At 47.3% G+C, this 19,054-nt stretch overlaps 1 protein-coding gene across 2 annotated transcripts in view; it reads right to left on the reverse strand.

The window, feature by feature from the left end:
- Positions 1-18,767, reverse strand: part of kcnab1a (potassium voltage-gated channel subfamily A regulatory beta subunit 1a) — a 328,558-nt gene extending 309,791 nt beyond the window's left edge. Inside the window, exons 1-2 of one of the 2 annotated variants that reach the window (XM_080185593.1) lie at positions 18,736-18,767; positions 2,701-2,805 (exon numbers count right to left, since the gene is read on the reverse strand). In XM_080185593.1, coding sequence (XP_080041719.1) covers positions 2,701-2,805; positions 18,736-18,758 — 128 coding nt within the window. In that variant the 5' untranslated portion in view covers positions 18,759-18,767. Of the gene's footprint in view, positions 1-2,700; positions 2,806-6,334; positions 6,392-18,735 lie in introns of those variants that run through there. The other variant, XM_080185594.1, reaches the window with a different exon arrangement.
- Between the last annotated feature and the right edge of the window lie 287 nt (positions 18,768-19,054).

Raw genomic sequence — 19,054 nt, forward strand, 5'->3', positions numbered from 1 at the left:
GTATTTTCCATGTTTATCTCTGATTTCCAACATCTATAGTATATTACTTTTGCAGTGGTTTTATTTTTTTCACTTGGTTTCCCCACTCTCTTTTTCTGAGCCTCATCTACTTCACATCTCTTTACCTTTATCTCTTCTTAATGTGTATGTGAAAGAATATCCTAACATTGTTGTGTACTGTGGCAGAAAAATGGTTATTCTCCTCACATTACCAGTATTCACAAAGTACTGGACATTAGAATCCTGCTTCATTGAACTCTATCTAAAACCCCTTGGCACAAAGCAGCTCATTGAATCTCATACGTGCAGTTGTCAGGTGCTCACAAGTCATAACTATCTTCTGTCTTCTTGTGCTTCATGTACAGAAGGGATATATCATCTATCCAATAATCTTCCTTTCCTTAACTTCATTGTTAGAAGAGTTATGGTTGGTGCCACATAAATCTCCAAGTGTCACAACAGCAAGTTAACACCACAAGGAACATAAGTTTGAAGTATCTTGCAGGCAGATCAGGAAGGACTCGTTTTTTAAATCAGACAGAATGCATTCCCCAGAGAATCTCCCAAATGATCTCTAGCTGAGACATGTGCCAACGTTAAACCCAGAGGAATATATCAATGTTAAACACAATGCATTGTGGAGAAGCATACCACAACGGTACATCCTCTCACAGAGCAAGAAGAATGTATTGGAAGGAGCTGGGTCAGAGAGGGATGTGTTGAGTCCCAACTGCGCAGTGAAGGCTCTGGTTGCCAATTTGATCAGACCAGCAGTGGATGGGGTCAGTTGCCCCTAGGTCTGCAGATGGATGGAGAAGTGCATGCCTCCCACCTGAGCTGCAGCTGCTCACCACATGCACGCACAAGCACTCTTTCCAGACGTATCACAGCTTAGTATGGTTCCTGCTCTGTCCAAGACCGCAAGAAACTACAAAAGGTCATAAACAAAGCCCAGTCCATCACTCAACTAGCCTCCCATCTTCCCAATGCTGCAGAAAAGCAGCCAACATAATTAAGGACCCCCACGCATCCCAAACATACTCTCTTGCACTTTCTTTCGTCAGGAAAAATGTACAAAAGTCTGAGGTCATGTACCAACCAACTCAAGAACAGCTTCTTCCCTGCTGCCAAGAGACTTTTGAATGGTGCAACCTTGCATTAAGTTGATCTTTCTCTACATCGTAGCTATGACTATAACATTACATTTTACATATACGGTATGCTTTGTCTGTATCGCGCAAGAAACAATACTTTTCACTGTATGTTAATACAGGTGACAATAATAAATCAAACCAAATCAAACTCTGCAGTTCCTAGAAGCGTGTGCATCAATGACGCCATCAATGGGAGAAACTGTGCTTGTGGGCACAGTATGAGCATGCACAGCTTTGTGAGGTGTGCCACAAAAGGCCAGGGATTAGAATGATTGCACAATTCAATTACCCATCTCACAAAAGAGAAAGAGAAAGCAGATCATTCTACTTGTGCAAAAGCGTAGGTGTAGGTTCTTACAGTAAAGTCTCTGCGCCACCACATGCTACCCTCAAAGCAGCAACTAGGGGCAAGAGATGGTTGCACACCACACCACTTCAGGGAATGCGCCTTTGCAAAGAGAGCGATGCAGTTGTATTTGTCGAGGTTCATCCCACGCAGTTCTGTGACACAGGACTCTGTGCTCTGCAGGCTGTTCCCAGGGTCGCACACAAAGACAAACATCAATTGATGCTGGAGGATCATCGACTTGGTGAGGGACATTCTTTGGTCTGCCCAAAATCCATTGGACTTTCAGTGCAAAGAATTGTCCTTGATCGAGTGTTGCAGACTGGCACATTCCAACGTCCATGCTGAGAGACTCACTCAAGTTTGGGATTGCCGCTGCCAAGGTACAATGGGGAAAGGCCACTGAATAAGGCCTTTCAGCCAAAGTAGACCAAGGGGCTGGTAACTGAAAAAATCTTCAGATTGTGTGCTTAATCCTAACTATATGTAACTGTATTGTAGCACCTCAGAGTGCCACGTGAACAATATATATAATTTGAACAAAATTGTACTCTCTGCATCAAAAATATTGAAATGTTTGTAATGTTCTCATTACTGAGTCGAAGCATCTCAGAGTGTATCTTGATCTCCAGAGAAAATGTGAATATCATTGCACTTTCCTGTTTTGACAATTTGATATGTTTTGTAATGTTCCTTTTAGGTATTTTATGAATAAAGCATATTTTTGCAAATGCATTTTTGTCAACAGCTGTGGCTAAAAAAACAGAGAATGTAATTTGCAGAACTGCAAAAATCCAAAAGTCTTAACTGCTTGTACCAAAAGAGAAATCAAAAACTCTTCAAACTTGCCTGTGCATCAATTGAAACATGCGGTAAGCTTGTAATTTTGATGTTGTGAATAATTTTAAACAACATAAGTCTGTCTTCATTTTGGGGAAGTATAGGATAAAAATTCTATCTGCAATAATGTAGCGAGGAGGTTTACCCCAAAGCACTGTGTGGCTAATATTTATGATGAAAAATACAGATGATATCAATGTAACCCTTTTTTTAATCTTCCAGCAATAGTGATGTGTTTAACAACAAAATGCAAATCGCATACATAATGAAAAAGTTCAATATTTTTGAAGAGTAAAATAAGCTGTAGTGATGCAAAGAACTATTGAAAGTTTCAATATTGATTTTAAAAAATGCCCATACCTGTACAACATAGCAACAGTATTCTGCTTCTTCTGTGAAACCTTCCCAGGCGAGCCAGTCAGTGAATCAGAACACATGACTCCCAATAAAGAAATACAACATACTCTAAGGAGAGAAAATCAAAAGGAAAGTTAACAGGACTGACAATTAGTTATTTCAGCCAGAGTGATAGTCTGCTGAATGCAATGACAATTCCTCAGAATTAAATTTTGTCATTGGGGCAATTCTTTTTCACACAGGGGGTGGTGACTGTCTGGAACGAGCTGTCAGATGTAGTAATATAGGTGGGTACAATTTTGTTTTTTAAAAAGCATTTAGACGATTACATGAGTAGGATGGGTATAGATGGGTATAGAGGGATATGGGCTAAATGCGGGCAATTGGGACTAGCTCAATGGTTTAAAAAAAAGGGCGGCATGGACAAGTTGGGCCAAAGGGCCTGTTTTCATGCTGTAAATCTGTATGACTCTAAATGATGTATAATTTCTTCTTTGACACTAATGTGTTTCTTCTCTATGCCAGTCACTGTTCTCCTGCCGAAGGAACAGAAAGGTGAACTGTGCTTATGGTAATTGCTGAGAGAAAAATGCTAAGGCAGGAGGCCAGAGGGTTGCCTTTTCCCCTTATGATTTTCCCTTTGCCTGCCTCCATCAAAAGAAGCACCTTACCTTTGACAACTGATCTTTGTAAAATTATTTTATTTGGCTGCTTCTGTAGACTCCTAAAGTTTTTATTGCTGTGAGAATATACTATCTCCAATAAATCATGGAATACTATAGAACCTCCTATTGCATCCGTGCAGACTTAAAGAAAGTACACACACATATCTATGTGAATGCTAATAAAAGCCATCTCTACTTTGAATACTAATTGCAAAGTAATAAATTGCACAAATTGTAACTTCCTAAAATACTATCTTTTTATTGTATCGTGATGAATTTTGTCATACCTTGGTAATATACTGCATACCTTAAATCAATATGTGCATTCTGCAACAACATACATCTAACCAGAAAAATTGGAAAAACTTTAATGAAAGATTGACTCAATCTATGCAATTGAGTAGCACGGTAGCACACTGTGCTGCCTCACAGTGCCAGGGATCCAGGTTTGATTCCCAGCTTGGGTCACTGCCTGTTTGGAGTTTGCACATTTTCCCTGTGTCTGCGTGGGTTTCCTCCGGGTGCTCCAGTTTCCTCCCACAATCCAAAGATGTGCAGGTTAGGTTGATTGGCCATGCTAAATTGCCCCTTAGGGAGACTAGCTAGGGTTAATGCATGGGGTTATGGGGATAGGGCCTGGGTGGGATTGTGATCAGTGCAGACTCTACGGGCTGAATGGCCTCTTTCTGCACTGTTCGACTCTAGTTGACCTGTCCAGATCACTTCATTTTGAATTTCTTATCTGACTGATACTGTTTTTTCTGCTGATAATAATTAAGCTGCACTTTTAATTACAATGTCTTTGCAAAATTAAAGAAACATGATTAAACAGGTAAAACTCAACATTCGTATCTTAAGAACATAACATAAGAAATAGGAGCAGGAGTAGGCCATCTAGCCCTTTGAGCCTGCCCCGCCATTCAATAAGATCATGGCTGATCTGTCATGGCTCAGTTCCACATTCCCGCCCTCTCCCCATAACCCTTAATCCCCTCTCTTATCAAAAACCCATCAACCCGCGTCTTAAAAATATTTAGCGAGGTAGCCTCCACCACTTCAACGGGCAGAGAATTCCAGAGATTCAATGAGCATGCCAATGAGTAAGTACATTAATTAAAAACACTGCTGTCTGTCCATACATTGTGTGTGTTATTATGCACCTGGATATCAGTGTTTCTATGTGTGTTCTCTGATGCATGTGATGATGCCCCTGGGAAGAGAAATTGTTTTTCATTTACATTGCAAAGTACACAAACCTCAGGGATGGTGTTTGTCAACAGTAATGTAAAGTTACTTTTAAAGCTGCAGACATATAATTCTATCTACTCCTTTACCACATCATTCCTCCACCCTCCTCCGTCTCTCTAATCCACCTTGCAAGATTTGAACTGTGTTTGCTGACAATCCAGGGACACCCCTGTCACACGGCCTCTCAAAATAATTTAACCCAACTTTACAGTCTACAGATAAGCATCTAAATCACCACCTTCACCTATAAATCAGAAGCATTGAGACAATCAAAATTAAATTGTAAGATCACTGAATTCAGCCTAAGCTAGGAGGCAGATTGAAAACCAGGATGTCTAATGCAGTAACCTCAGCACTATTCCCAGTCACACATGCTAGCGAGCATAGAAATAGGAAGATTGAATGATTGAACATGTGGCTGCAAAGCTGGTGTGGGAGGGAGAGCATCAAGTTTCTAAGATGTTGGGATCAGTTCTGGAAAAGGTAAGATCTGTACAAGCAGAATGGTGTACACAGAACAGGGCTGGGGTGAATATCCTTGCAGCTTTTGTTGTTAGGGAATGTTTAAACTAGAATGGCTAGGAGGGAGTGAAATCCTGAGGGCAAATGCCCAAGGGGCAAAGTGCCAATGTCCAGGGGGCACCTTGGCACTACCCATCAGGAATTGGGCAGTGCCAAGAGGGGTGGGGCCTATTTTGGCAGGGCCTAGGGGGCAGTGCCTGATAAGGGACAGGGCATTGGGGACAATCAGTGGGGATGGGGACTCCGCTGCCACACTGCCTAGAGATCGATTGAGGATGGAGGGAGGCCAGTGATTGGGGCGGGCTGAGATAGGGCGGAGTGGTCAGCCTGCTTGGGGTGGCGGGGGGGGGGGGGGGGGGGGGTTGGCAATACAGGGGGTGGGTTGGGACTGTGGGGGGGGAGTTAACTGTCGGGGGGGATTTGTGGGGGGAAGCTGGAGAGATCGGGGTGGGCTGGGTAGGGGAGGAGAGGTGGTTGGTTCTAGGCCCAGGAATGTTCAGGGGCCAGCAATGAGGTCTTTAGGGGGGTTGCTGGAGAGCGGGCTTTGCGGGGATTGTAGGACTGGCCAGCGATCGAACTGGTCAGCAATTGGGAGACCTTCAATGTGGTGCCATTGTGCGTGCGCCAATCGCAGCACCGACAGGTCAGCGCATGCGCAGTACCTCACACGGCGCACTGATTTCAACCTCTCCAGCAGGGTTAGGCCTCACCCCCTGAAATTTAATGATACGCTGGTGGCCTCTGCAGTGCACAGAATGTGGGAGATTCTTCTCTGAACTCCCATTGCAAAAACAGTGTGAATTACTTCAGTTTTCACTTGAATTCAACAATTAGAATGTTTTTGAGAGAACTCCACTCATTATAACAGAAATAGCCCTTGTTACCAGTTACACAGAGAGTGACTCAGGAAAAGGAACATGTTAGAAGAAGGGAAAGCAAGGAATTAGACAGCCCCTCTGTGCCCAGCCTTCGCTGAAGAACTCAAGTAATTGCGAGAGCAGGAATCGCAATCTCACTTCCCCATTTGTCAACATTCCCACAGCTTATTTGTCTTGTCTCACTCACCATCACAGCATCATCTTGGCCACAACGCAAAAATAAAAGGCCCAAATAATAAACATTGCAAACCAAATTTATAAATCAAATCATGCCATATTGCATGCAAAAATCAACAAATCAATCATGCTTATCCATTCCCTTACTGCTTGGGTGCCATGTACCTTTACCTACACTTGTGCTTCTATGCAGTGCTGTCCAAGTGACTGTAGCATGACTGTTGGAAGACTGTTGACTTACAGTAGAGGAGATTGCAGATGACCTTGGAGGATGTCCTTGAGTAGCTTTGGTCCTAAATAGCCTGGCTGTGGCTGCGCTATCTCAGCATGGGCAGCAGAATTCCAGGCTGGCTGGCTGACAAACAACAAGGATGCTGGCAGAGTGACAAGAATGGAAGGATGAGTGCTGTATTCCCAAGAGAGAACAACAGATTCCGGTTCCATGGAACTGTTGGCCCTTCCTCAGGGTAATGCCTGGGCAATCCTAAATATCGATTGCTGGACCACTGTGGCTTCCTGAATTCTCCTTGAACACATGGCATCCACAGCCATGACAACAGCAATCTGAACTCACATAACAGTGAGCTGACTTCCATGACAGCAATCTGAGCTCCCACTCTTATACTCAGATTTTGGATGGCTGCATTTTGTGCTGCAGTGGAAGTTGTAATCTAGCCATCAGACATTTTATCATGTTGGAAAGGATGGCTCCAAGTTCTGCAAACAGGTCTGTGTCTAGTTTGCGCTGGACTCCACATTCTTTAGGAATGACAGAACATAGAACATTACAGCACAGTACAGGCCCTTCGGTCCTCGATGTTGCACTGACCAGTGGAACGAATCTAATGACCCTCTAACCGAAACTATTCCAATGTTATCCATATGCCTATCCACTGACCATTTGAACACCACAACTGCTGCAGGCAGGGCATTCCACGCCTTTACTATCCTCTGAGTAAAGAACCTACCTCTGACATCCGTCCTATAATTATCACCCCTCAATTTAACGCTATGTCCCCTCGTGTTTGCCATCACCATCTGAGGAAAAAGGCTCTCACTGTCCACCCTAATTGCAAGCTTCACTGTCCACCCTGATTGCAAGCTTCAAGGCAGGCTACCCTTTCCGCCAAACATTTTGTTGTGTACACCTAATTGTATCTGTGTCTTCTGCAGCAGAAGTTGCATGTAACCTTGCTCTCCAGCAAGCTGGCACCTTGTGATACCCCTGCCCTGACTGTAGCCCTCACATGTCCTGTATTTCACCATATGTCGATCGTAGCTCTATCCTATCTTCTAAGCTACATGGAGTGTCAGTTTCTGATTTGGTGACCACAAGTATGAAATCAAGTAATGTTGTTGTGTCATTATCATCCCCTTTTATGTGTTCCTGCACCTCCAGAGCAGGTTGTATTTCTTGGGTATCTGAAAGGAAAAAGGCACAGGGATAAGGCTGTGATGCAAGGAATTGAGTGTGGAGGGACGGTGGCAGTAAGAGATGCATGCTTACACCATCTGCAGCTGATAAATCAGACCAGAGTCCTGGATGATAAGTGCATGAGACTGAGGGTTAAGTACGAGTGTGCCATCACCATCAATGATTTCAATCCAGTTGCTGGCCATGGTCTCAGCAAGAGACATCCCAGTAGTGGCCAGCACTGTCTCCCCCAAGGGGATAAGAACTGCCAAATGTAGTTGTCCGCTTTATTAATCTTAAAAAATAATTTTAGGGATGCAAGTGTTGCTGGTTAGGCCAGCATTTATTGTCCATGCCTATTGGTCCATGAGCAGGGCTGGTGTGCCAGTTATTGAACCTCTGCAGCCATCTTCTGTCTGCTACCTTTGTCCTTCCGCATTGAGATTGCAGGTTTGAAAGGTGCTATAGAAGAAGCCTTGGTGAGTTGCTGCAGTGCATCTTATAGAAGTACACACTGCTGTCTCAGTGGGCCCAAAGGGGCGCGAAAACTTGGTAAAATCAAGTGTGAGGCCATTAACATGGTCCGCGCAGAATGGCCACTTTACCGAAACCCAGGAATAGCAGGCATCCGATTCACGCCCAAAACAGGTGCAATGGTGATTTAAACACATTTGCACGCATTTCAATTGAAGTAATGAACTGCCCGCCCAACTTTATCAGCATTTCCCCCTTTACCGCCGCATTCACCAATCCGGAATCGTGCCGAAATGAACCTGCTAAATTAAAATCTGAATCAGGCACTTCAGCTGCTGAAAAGGCATGTTCAGAGCTTCCAATGGCTCTCTAACTCAAATCAGTGGTTGGAGGGGGGAGGGAGGCAGGTCAGATCATTCTTTGGCTAGGAGGGGGAGGGGAATGAGGCTAGATCATTGTCTGGTTGGGGGGAGGGGAGGAGGAGGCGGGTCAGATGTATCTCTGGTGGGCGGGGGGAGGGGGGAGGCAAATAGATGTCTATTGGGGGGGAAGCAGAGAAGCCTGCTGCCATTCTGCGGGCAATCGGGTGGGGGGGGAAGGGGGCAGGGGGGTCATGATTGGTCTGGGTAGTGAGGGGATGGGTGGATAAGGGGGACAGTGATGTGTGTGGATGGTGGGGGTGTGGATAAGGGGGACAGTGATATCTGTGGGGGCCATCGCTTCTGCTTTTCGCTTCAGGGCCTCTTTCTCCGCTTTCTGCAGCCCGGGAGAGATCTGACACGGGCCTGCTTTTTCAAATTTTTTTCCAACTGTGCATGTGCCGTTCAGAGCTCTGATCATTTCGGGCTCTGAGCCCCATCCACAACATGAGTCGGACCCTCAACTTTTTTTTCAGTCTGAGTGCATATGGAGTGTTCTAAGGAGCTGACAGGCTTGATGGGATATCCCGAGTGGTCATTGACAGCCAGATCAGCATTGAGCACGCAAGTGAGCAGAAACGCACCCTCAACCTAGGTCCTCCTCAAAGTAAGTGCAATGCTGCATAGAATGTTTTGCCTCCCTCTCTGTAATGTGTGTTCTTTATTGCAGCTCTGGACCTGGCCCTTTGGGTATTGTCGCCACCCCTGCTGCTCTGGGTCAGACTGCCCACAACCCCTTGGATGACACTTTGAGGAATCCTCCAAAGGCAGCATCACTGAAGCAGCAGCACTGACATGTACCACACAACCCACCAACACAGAGACTATCACCACAGTAGATACCTTCAGTGTTGAGGTTTCTGAGTCATGAACTGGTGAGCACATCACAGACATTGATGCACATCGGATGGAGGCAGGCACATCTGAGGGCCCGAGCACACGGAGGTCTGCCGGAGGCCAGGATTCAGCTGTTCCCAAGTCAGCTGCTGGACCTCTGGGTTTGTTCTTCCCAAGGCTGATGGAGATGCATTTGGAAACCCAGGGAGTTGTGGAAAGGCTGTCAGCAACCATGCTGCGGCTACAAGGCTGCTTAGGGGAGTCCAACAGGGTGCTCTTGCAGGAGGTTGTGCCGACACAGCGTGAGACCCAGGCCAACACTGTAAGGGTGGCTACTGCAGTGGAAAGCCTGGGCTCAGGGGTCTGCCCTCATGGGTGACAGGGTCCAGGCCATCCTGGAGACACAATGGGGCACAGGCGAGTGTGTTTCCAGCATCCTAGTGGCACAGCATTCGAGGTCATGGGTGTTGGGGCATGTGGGAGACATTGCTGGCCGTGGCTGGGATTCTCGCTGGTATTCTGGAAACACAGCAGGCTGTGGCTGTGGCTGTGAGCCTCGACGACTTAGCCCAGGTTCAGAGGGCTACTGCTGAGGGGCTCCAGAGCCTGGCTTGCTCACAGAATGCTGCAGTGGAGGGGCTCCAGAGCTTGGCCCAGACACAAAGGGACAGGGCTGAGGGATCACACAACTTGGGGCAGATGCATCTAGGCCTCCATGACTGGCAGAGCCAGGTGACGCCGGAGCTTCTGCAGCTCAGTCCAGCTACCCTGGTATCCCATGGAGTGTCCCCGGGACCTCAGGGCACCCCAAGGGAGGAGGAAGGGCTTGAGCCAATGCCGGGACCTTCCACCCAGGAGATGCCAGACATCCCGAGACCTTCCATTCCTCCTCTTCCTCACACCGGGGCTTCTCAGGGCCAGTGAGATGAACAGACATTGAAACAGTGCCATCCACAAGTCAGCCAGGGCCCTGTAGGTCCCGGCCACCCAGGGGACGTCCACCAAGGGTATCACAGGTAACAGGGCATGTATCACAGCTGGACACCTTCACCTCCAAGGTGCATCCTGGGGTAATACCTAAAAGAAACAGTAGACCTCACGAAGTAAGAAAGTTGTAGCTCACCAAAAGGGCATGTGTGAAGGTCACCAGTAGTCAGGGTTTATTCATCAATAACATTAAGAACACAATAAACTTTTAATTCCACCTCAACTGTGACTAATGCGTGTCTGATCCTGCCCTCCCATAGACCTGAGTGGTCCTGATTCCCACACATAGAGGTGCTTTGTGCTTTGTGCTGGTCTGTTGTGCTTTGCAGACTCAGCCACATGTTACAGAATGCCTGCTCTACCTTCCCCATCATCCACCAGACCCAAGGTGCAAGTGCCCTCCCCTCACCAGCCCCTCCCCACATCCCCCCTCCCCACCTTGGTCAGAACATGTGTCCCTAACCCCTTACAACTACATGGGCCAGCGTGCATTCGGAGTACAGGTAGGAGTCAGACTTGAGTGGCACCAGGGGCTGGATCCCAGAGTGCACAACAGCAAATCATCATCCTCCAGCCTTTAACCAAGACTCACAAGCATTGCCAGTCCAGGCACATTAACAGATTCAGATGTTTCTGGGGGATATAGGGTGGTGGGATGACAGAGGTTAGGGAAGGGTGATGTGGTGGTTTGAGGGCCCAGGTCAGTTTAGAGGGCTGTACTTGCTCCGGGGGTGTGGTGGACGTGTGTTGGCTGCTGCCTCCTCACTGCCCAGCTCCAGCTAGGTGAAGCGGGCTGCAAGCGAGAGTCCCTCGCTGCCCTTCCTCGCTGGAAACCTGCTATCACCGCCCTCCCTCTTTTCTCCAGCTCTTCATATGGCGGGACGCACACCCTACCCCCTCACCGCTCCTCCTCCTCCTGCTCTAACTGGTCTCCCTGCTACTGGGCAATGCTGTGCAGAGGGTAGCAAAAGATCATGATGCGTGAACCACGCACAAGGTCATATTGGAGGGCCCCCCAAAGCAGTCCAAGCAGAACCGCATCATCAGCAGGCCGATGTACTGCTCAACAACAGATGAGATGGCTGCATGGGCCTCATTGTAGTGGGTCTCCACCTTGGTCTCAGGCCTCTGCACAGGTGTCACCAGCCATGACCTTAGCGGGTCACCCAGTAGCCATTCCAGGAGCCTGGGCTGGCCTTCAAAAAGCCCAGGGATATCCGACTGCCTGAGCACAAAGCTGTCATGGATACTCCCTGGACAGCGTGCATCGATCTGCATGATCTTCATTCGATGGTCGCAGACAATTTGGACGCTCAGGTAGCGGAACTCCTTCCTGTTCACAGATTGCTACAGTCATACATATGGCCATCTACTGCGCCCTGCACATTGGGAATCCCAGTGATGGAAGCAAGGCCGAGAGCCTGGGCCGCCTGCTGTGCACTGCCCACATCAAAATTAATGAAATGCCCTGCCCAGGCACACAGGGTAACTGTGATCTGCCTGTGTGCTGGGGCAGGGCAGTTCATTAATTTGGCCTCAGCGGCAGCCCCCTGCCCTCCTTCCTAAGGGACTGGTAGTGGCTGCTTTTGCAGTGGTCTCTCCATGCCCACCACCTCCCCCTCCTCCACCCCTGCTGTCACTATAATGGCCAGGTCCAGATAGAGCAAACCGAGATCTATCTGCACAATGGGGTTTGAGAGATTATTATCATTGGCCGCATAGACCCAGCACCACCCCAATCCCTCACTTGGGCCAGTACCCCCACTTGTGGGTGATGGCAACACCACACAATCCATGGTGCCATGCGTGACCCGATTAGGATTGTGTGAGATTCCCATTGTGACAAATGCTGGCACAGGTTATGCAGGTCGCTGTGTAGCCATAGGCAATGTGTACCCTTGAGCCACTGCTATGTGTGCAATTACAGCATCTGTTACAGGCATGTGTTGCTGGTCCTTGTCAGAGGGCAGGGGCAGACCGCAAATCAGTACCAGATGAAGTGCCCAGTGACAGCAGATTCCATGCAGTCCATGTCTGAACCTCTGCATCTCAGCCTGGAGCAGTAGCTGCTTCATCTGGTTAGGCCTCAGTCAGCACATGGTGCATTCTTCATCCATCCCAAAACACCAGCACTCAGTGGAGTCCCTGACCACACCCCACAGCAAGACAATGCTACTGCAAAGTGCCCTGGAGGGGGAAGGTGAGCAGGACTCCTTGAGGCTGCCTCCCACACTGAGCTACAGTGCTGGCATAGAGGAGAACAATGAGCGGGATTCCTTCACGGAACCTCACCCAGAGAGTTCTGAGAAAATTGAAGGGCCCCACCCCACCCTGCATCCCAGGTATCACTAGTCCATGATCCAGAAGCTGAAGACAGCAGGAGGAAACCCAACTGGCATCACCAGGACCTGCTACTGCAACATCTCCCGCACTCCACTAGCAACACTTACCTCCTCACGCCAGTTCAAGGCTGCCATTCCAGGTTGAGACTTTTAAATACCTATTTTGATTTGTGCCAAAGTCACATCACGCCAAAGAGGTGGAAGACGCAAATGTGGGTGGAGGTTGCCATGTCAATCCCGATAATGGCATGCTATAATATGGAAAGTGATGCAAATCAGTGGCACGCTAGTTTTCTGCGCAGTCCCGGCAGTGCCATTCTCTTTCGGTTGGCAGATGCACGCAGATTGTAAACGCTCGCAGGGAATGGCTGACACATGTATCTCCCAACCTGACCCGCCAGAAAATTTGTGGGTCGAGATGGTAGAATCGCCCCCAATGTTTCAGGTCAATGATCTCTCATCAGAGAGACAGGTTGGAGTCTGTTCAGTTGTGCAAATCCTTCTCAGGTTATTCCATTTATTCCAAAGTTGAAAGACCTAACTGGTTCCCCTTCAGCTGGCCCATTCCTATCTAATGCCTCACCCTCTCCCCGCCTCCCCAAACAAGGGCCAGAACTTGACCACCCTGCCAGCCACGATTCAGCATGGGCGAGGATCAACAATGGAAATTTCCGTTGAGCTCGGACGGGAATTTACGGATTTGCCCAAGCGAGGCTGTAAAATCCCACAATGTCTTACAGGCAGACCAAATGCATGGATCACAGTTGCTGGAGCTTAGTCATAAAATGTAAATGAGGCCGGATCTCCTGACTGTTGCACTAGGTAATCGCTAGAGCCACATTGTTGATACTGTTGTTATTTATCACCCATACCAAACATTGTTCCCCAAAATCTCGGCCTTCGACAGGCCAATGATGAGAACAGTATAATCAGCCTCATATTGTTAATTTAAAAAGTAAGAAAGCAGTAAATTCCCACCCCTAAGCACTATCCAATGACTGGTAACTAGAAAATGCATGTAGATACACTTGCTAGTCCACTATAAGACAGACTCAGAACAATCACAAGACCGTTCCCATCCTCCTGACTCGATTATTGGCTGCTGGTTCTCATCTAGCCACCATGCCATTTTAATGCAAGCCACAAATTCTTTGTCTTCAGCTCCTTCTAGGCTGTCAAAGGATATTTCAGTGCTATCAGTCAGTTTGCAGTTCACACTTGCATTGAGCAGGTGACTAATACCATGTTTGTTAAAACAAACACTGACATCAAGTTCCCCAAGGACATCAAGAAACATCTAGGTAGGATTTTGCTCAGGCTGGTTCTGCCAAGTGCAGAGATTCACTGATGTAAGAGGTTTCATGACCAGACAATGAATTTCAGATGATGAGATACCTAATGCAGAGGTATCAGGTCAATCTACCAAGCACCAAATGTGATGCTGAACAAAAACAGTTGATATCTTCGAGTTTGAATGGCTCTTGCTTCCCACTAACTCTAGTGGTGCTAAAATGCCTGTAACTTCTTCCTCTTTCTCTCCCTTTCTCTTCAAATCTGCTCACTCAACCTGTTTCGTTGTCTGTATTTATCTTCTGTAGTCAGAATTCATGCTATGTTCTAATATTGCTGTCATACTCATGATCTTACTATTCCATTTGTCAATGGTCAGGGACACATAATCAAAGTATCCTCAAAATTAAACAGTGCATCATTAACTTTTACCTGGAAAACCATTTGACAGACTTAATAACTTACACTCGTTTAGTTATAGCCCCAAAGTCCATTGATCTATACATTTCAAAGTATGTCCCTTGTGTCTTTTGCTTTTCACACTATCAATATGCACTACAGTGTGACTTCAATTTGATTCAAGTCACACAAACCAAATGTCCTTTAAATTACAGTGATTTGGATTTGATCCAAGTCACAAAGAACATATTTCCGATGCAAACATTTAGAATAAACTTTTCATTTACCAGGAACTACAAAATACATGAAAGAATTCGTAGCACAAATTATAAAACGTACAAAAAGGTACACATTTCCTACACTGATTGCAGCCACATCATCCTGTCAGCTCCTCCACATTACCGTCTGCCTTCATGAGTATCAAAGCCATCCACTGCAATATATGTGTAACTCTTGTGTGATCACCAGCCGCAAATGATACAGATCTGTGCTCACTTCCTTGGCAGCCGCTGCAACTCTTTTTTACCCCCTATTCAGCAAGTGAGAGGTTTGTTAATTTGGGGATGGGCTTGCATCTTAACTCCTCTTAGGAATCCAACCTCAGTGAATGAACTGCTTTACAGAAAGATCTGTGGGATCAGCAGAACCCTGATTGAGTTGAACATTGACATCCTCAAATTCTGCTGCTTGAACAAGTTTGGTGATTTTCTGCGATACAATCCAACAAAGTGTCCTGTATAATTTCCCTCACTCATCCTAGGAATGTGATTATCTCTGGAAATGGTGAGATTTATTGCCCATCTCTAATTGTCCCGAAATGTTAGTGGTAAACCATGGCCAGAATCTTACACTGTCCCCACTGGCAAATGCGGAGGCAGGTGGTGGGGGAGAGCTTACAATTGCATGGTCAAGATTGCCTCTGGATTCTTCAGATTTAGGACACCCTCCCCTCAGGTACCTGGGAGATCTTGCCAGCATTTATTGCACATCCCTAATTGTCATTGGGAAGATGATGGTGAACTGTCTTCTTCAACAACGGTAGTCAGTATGGTGTAGGTACATCCACAGTGCTGTTAGGCAGGGAGTTCCAGGATTTTCACCCACTGATTATGAAGGAATGGCAATATATTACCAAGTCAGGGTGGTAAGAAGTTTGGAGGGGAATTTCCAGGTGGTGATCCCATTTATCTGTTGCCCTTGCCCTTCTAGATGGTAATGGTTGGGGATTTGGAAGGTGCTGCCTCAGGAGCCTTGGTGATACCCTGCAGTGCATCTTGTTGATGGTACATACTTCTGCCATTCTGCATCGATGATGGAGGGAATGAATGTTTGTGGATGAGCTGCCAATCAAGCGGGGCTGCTTTGTCCTGGATAGTGTTGAGCTTCTTGAGGTTTCTTGGAGCGGCACTCATCCTGCTTTCTCCCTTGTCGATAGTGGCCAGGCTTTGGGGAGTCAGGAGGTGAGTGCTGCAGCCACCAGCATGAGTGGTTTTCATCGCCAGCACGAGTGATTTTTTTTTTAACACTGAATTATTAGTGCGTGCCTGCCAGCCAACGCCAGTGCTGGTTTAAGTCTGTGTGAATGGCAATTTTTCTCAGTCAGTCACTCTTTCTGAGACAGAGATCATTCTGTTTCTTGCCACCTGCAGCTCTGGAACCATCCAGTCTGCTGCTAGTCCACTCTCTCCAAAGCCCCGAATTCTCACCAGCCCCTCTCCCCCTGCCCTCACCACCTTTCTCCTCTGCCCACATCACCCCTCTCCCCCACCCTCACCACCCCCTCCCCTCCCCTCGCCGTCCCTCTTCCCCCTGCCCTTGCCCCCGTCCCCCTGTCCTCACCAGCCCCTCTCCCCTGCCCTCACCTGCCCTTCTCCCCCTGGCCACACTGCCCCTCTCCCCCGCCCTCATTGCCTCTGCCCTCACCAGCCCCTGTCCATCTGCCCTCACTGCCCTTCTCCCCATGCCCTCAGCAGCCCATCTCCCCTGCCCACGATCTCCCTGCCCTTCATCAGCCCTTTTCCCACTGCCCTCACTGCCCCCTCCCCTGCCCTCACCAGCCCCTCTCCCTTGCCCTCACTGCCCCCTCCGCTGCCCTCACCAGCTCCTCTCTCCTGCCCTCTGCCTGTAGAAGGAAAAATCACAAAGATGGCTACCTGACACATAATAAAGTTACCTGGGAAAGAGACAATAAGCAGGCACTGACTTTTAGTGCAGGCAGCTACTTGAAACTAAAAACATGCAGGACACACAGTTATTTAAAGTTAAACATGCAGGAATCAGATACTGCAGGAAGCCAGTAGAGAGCCTGAAGCACTTTTAAGAGAAGGGCAGATCTAGGACAATAAGGAGATTAGCCATAAATGGGAACAGGAATACATAAATACAGGAAAACAAATTACTGAATGTATAGACTGAAATTAAGTCATTAATAGTCACTGATAGAGGAAATATATCCATTCTATGAAACAATGCAATGTTAAAGGCCAATGTTTGTATATGTCTGGCTGTACATAAGAACATAAACATAAGAAATAGGAGCAGGAGTAGGCCATCTGGCCCTTCGAGCCTGCCCCGCCATTCAATAAGATCATGGCTGATCTGTCGTGGCTCAGTTCCACATTTCTGCCCTCTCCCCATAACCCTTAATCCCCTCTCTTATCAAAAACCCATTAACCCGCGTCTTAAAAATATTTAGTGAGGCAGCCTCCACCACTTCAACGGGCAGAGAATTCCAGAGATTCACCACCCTTTGAGTGAAGAAGTTCCTCCTCAACTCCGTTCTAAACCGCCCCCCCTTTATCTTGAGGCTGTGCCCCCTAGTCCTACTGTCCTTTCTGAGCGGGAAGAGTCTCTCCACCTCTATCCTATCCATCCCATTCATCATCTTATATGTCTCAATGAGATCTCCCCTCATTCTTCTAAACTCTAACGAGTACAAGCCCAGTTTATTCAGCCTCTCCTCATAGCTCAACCCCCTCAACTCCGGCATCAGCCTAGTAAACCTCCTCTGCACTCCCTCCAAGGCCAAAATATCCTTGCGTAAGTACGGCGCCCAAACGATGTGTTAAACTATCAATCCTACTCAACTATAACGATGTGTTAAATGGCTAATGTCTGGACTGTCCATTGTCTGAAAGGTATAAAAATAAACCGCTCCTGTTGTATTATTGAGAGAAAGAAGCTGCCCAGTACTGCGGAGTGCCAGTGCCTTTTCTCCACAAAGCTTCGTTAAATAAAACTGTATTGTTGCACCCCCAGTCTAACTCCGAAATGGTGATTTCCCACAAAACTGCCATTCTTCCCCTGCCCTCACCAGCCCCTCCCACCTGCCCTCACCACCATCTTCCAGGCTCTCAGTGCCCCTCTCCCCTGCCCTCACTGCCCTTCTCCCCTGCCCTCACCACCTCTCTCCCCAGACCTCACTGCCCCTCTTTTCCTGCCCTCACTGCCCCCTCTCCCACCCTCAGCACTCCCCTCCTCTGCCCTCATTGCCCTTCTTCGCCTCCCCACTGCCCCTTTCCCCTCCCTTCACCGCCCCTTTCCCCCACCCTCTGTGCCTCCTTCCTCTGCCCTCAGTGCCCCTCTCCCCAGCCTTCACTGCCCCTTTCCCCTACTCTCAGTACCCCTCTCCCCTCGCCCTCGCTCTCCCTCTCCCTTGCCCTTGCCGTCCTTCTCCCCCTGGCCTCATACTCCTCTCCCCTACCCTCGCCACCCCTCTCCCCTGCCCTTACTGCCCCTCTCCCCATGTCCTCAGCACCCTCCTCCTCTGCCCTCACCAACCCCTCTCCCACATCCTTGCCTCTCCTTTCCCATGCCCTCATCAATCCTCTCCTGCACCCTCGCTAAACCGTCACAGGTTTCCAAGGGATTCACCATGTTTGATACAGGCAGCTGGGACGTTACTAGCTTTGATGTCACAAACAGTATAACTACACGTGCAGGAAGTGCACCCTCAGGGTCACCAAATTCAGCCTTCTCAAACTATGTTATTGGATTTGAATTTTTGTTCTCTGGAATATTCTTCCCAGTTACTGGACAACTAGTTCAGCAGCAAAAGCACCACACTCCGGTACCCACAATAGTTGCTTGCTGTATGCCATATATATTTGCTCTGCAATAATGCATAAAGTCTTGATCTTATGAGGGTCTTCATCCTAATAAAGGAGAGGACACTGATATTATGGAAAATAGCGAGGGAATGCGAGTGCAGAATCACAATATTTGACTAGAGATAAACCCTCAGTGTTGTGGTTGCTGCATTCAAAACTTTTGTGATAATTTTGCTTCACATAAAGGCAGCAAAGGAAAAGCATGGATCTAACCATTTTGTCTTTACGTTTAAGCAAATAATTGTCTTAAATCTTCAGTTAATGGCAGGTTTCTTACCTGGCTCTCCTGCTGTCTATCATCAGGATGGATTTTCCCTTGAACAAAATGCAAATAACTTTCAGACAATTTAAGATCTTGTTCCTGAAATGTAAAATCTTAATCATACATCTGTGCTCAATTTAACTCATACTCTATTTTCATTCTACAAACAACTGCAAGTAATAGTAATTATACAACTGAAATCAAGGAATATATAGTAAAATGCAATGGCGTAGTGACAACACGTTATATAATAATTGTAATTTTGCATATTTTTAATATTAAATACTTAACTATTGTTATCCTATCGTTAAAAGAATCCCAAACGCAAACATCA

This window comes from Carcharhinus amblyrhynchos, chromosome 3 (genome assembly GCF_965287045.1).
Source record: "Carcharhinus amblyrhynchos chromosome 3, sCarAmb.v2.hapA, whole genome shotgun sequence".
Taxonomy (NCBI): domain Eukaryota; kingdom Metazoa; phylum Chordata; class Chondrichthyes; order Carcharhiniformes; family Carcharhinidae; genus Carcharhinus; species Carcharhinus amblyrhynchos.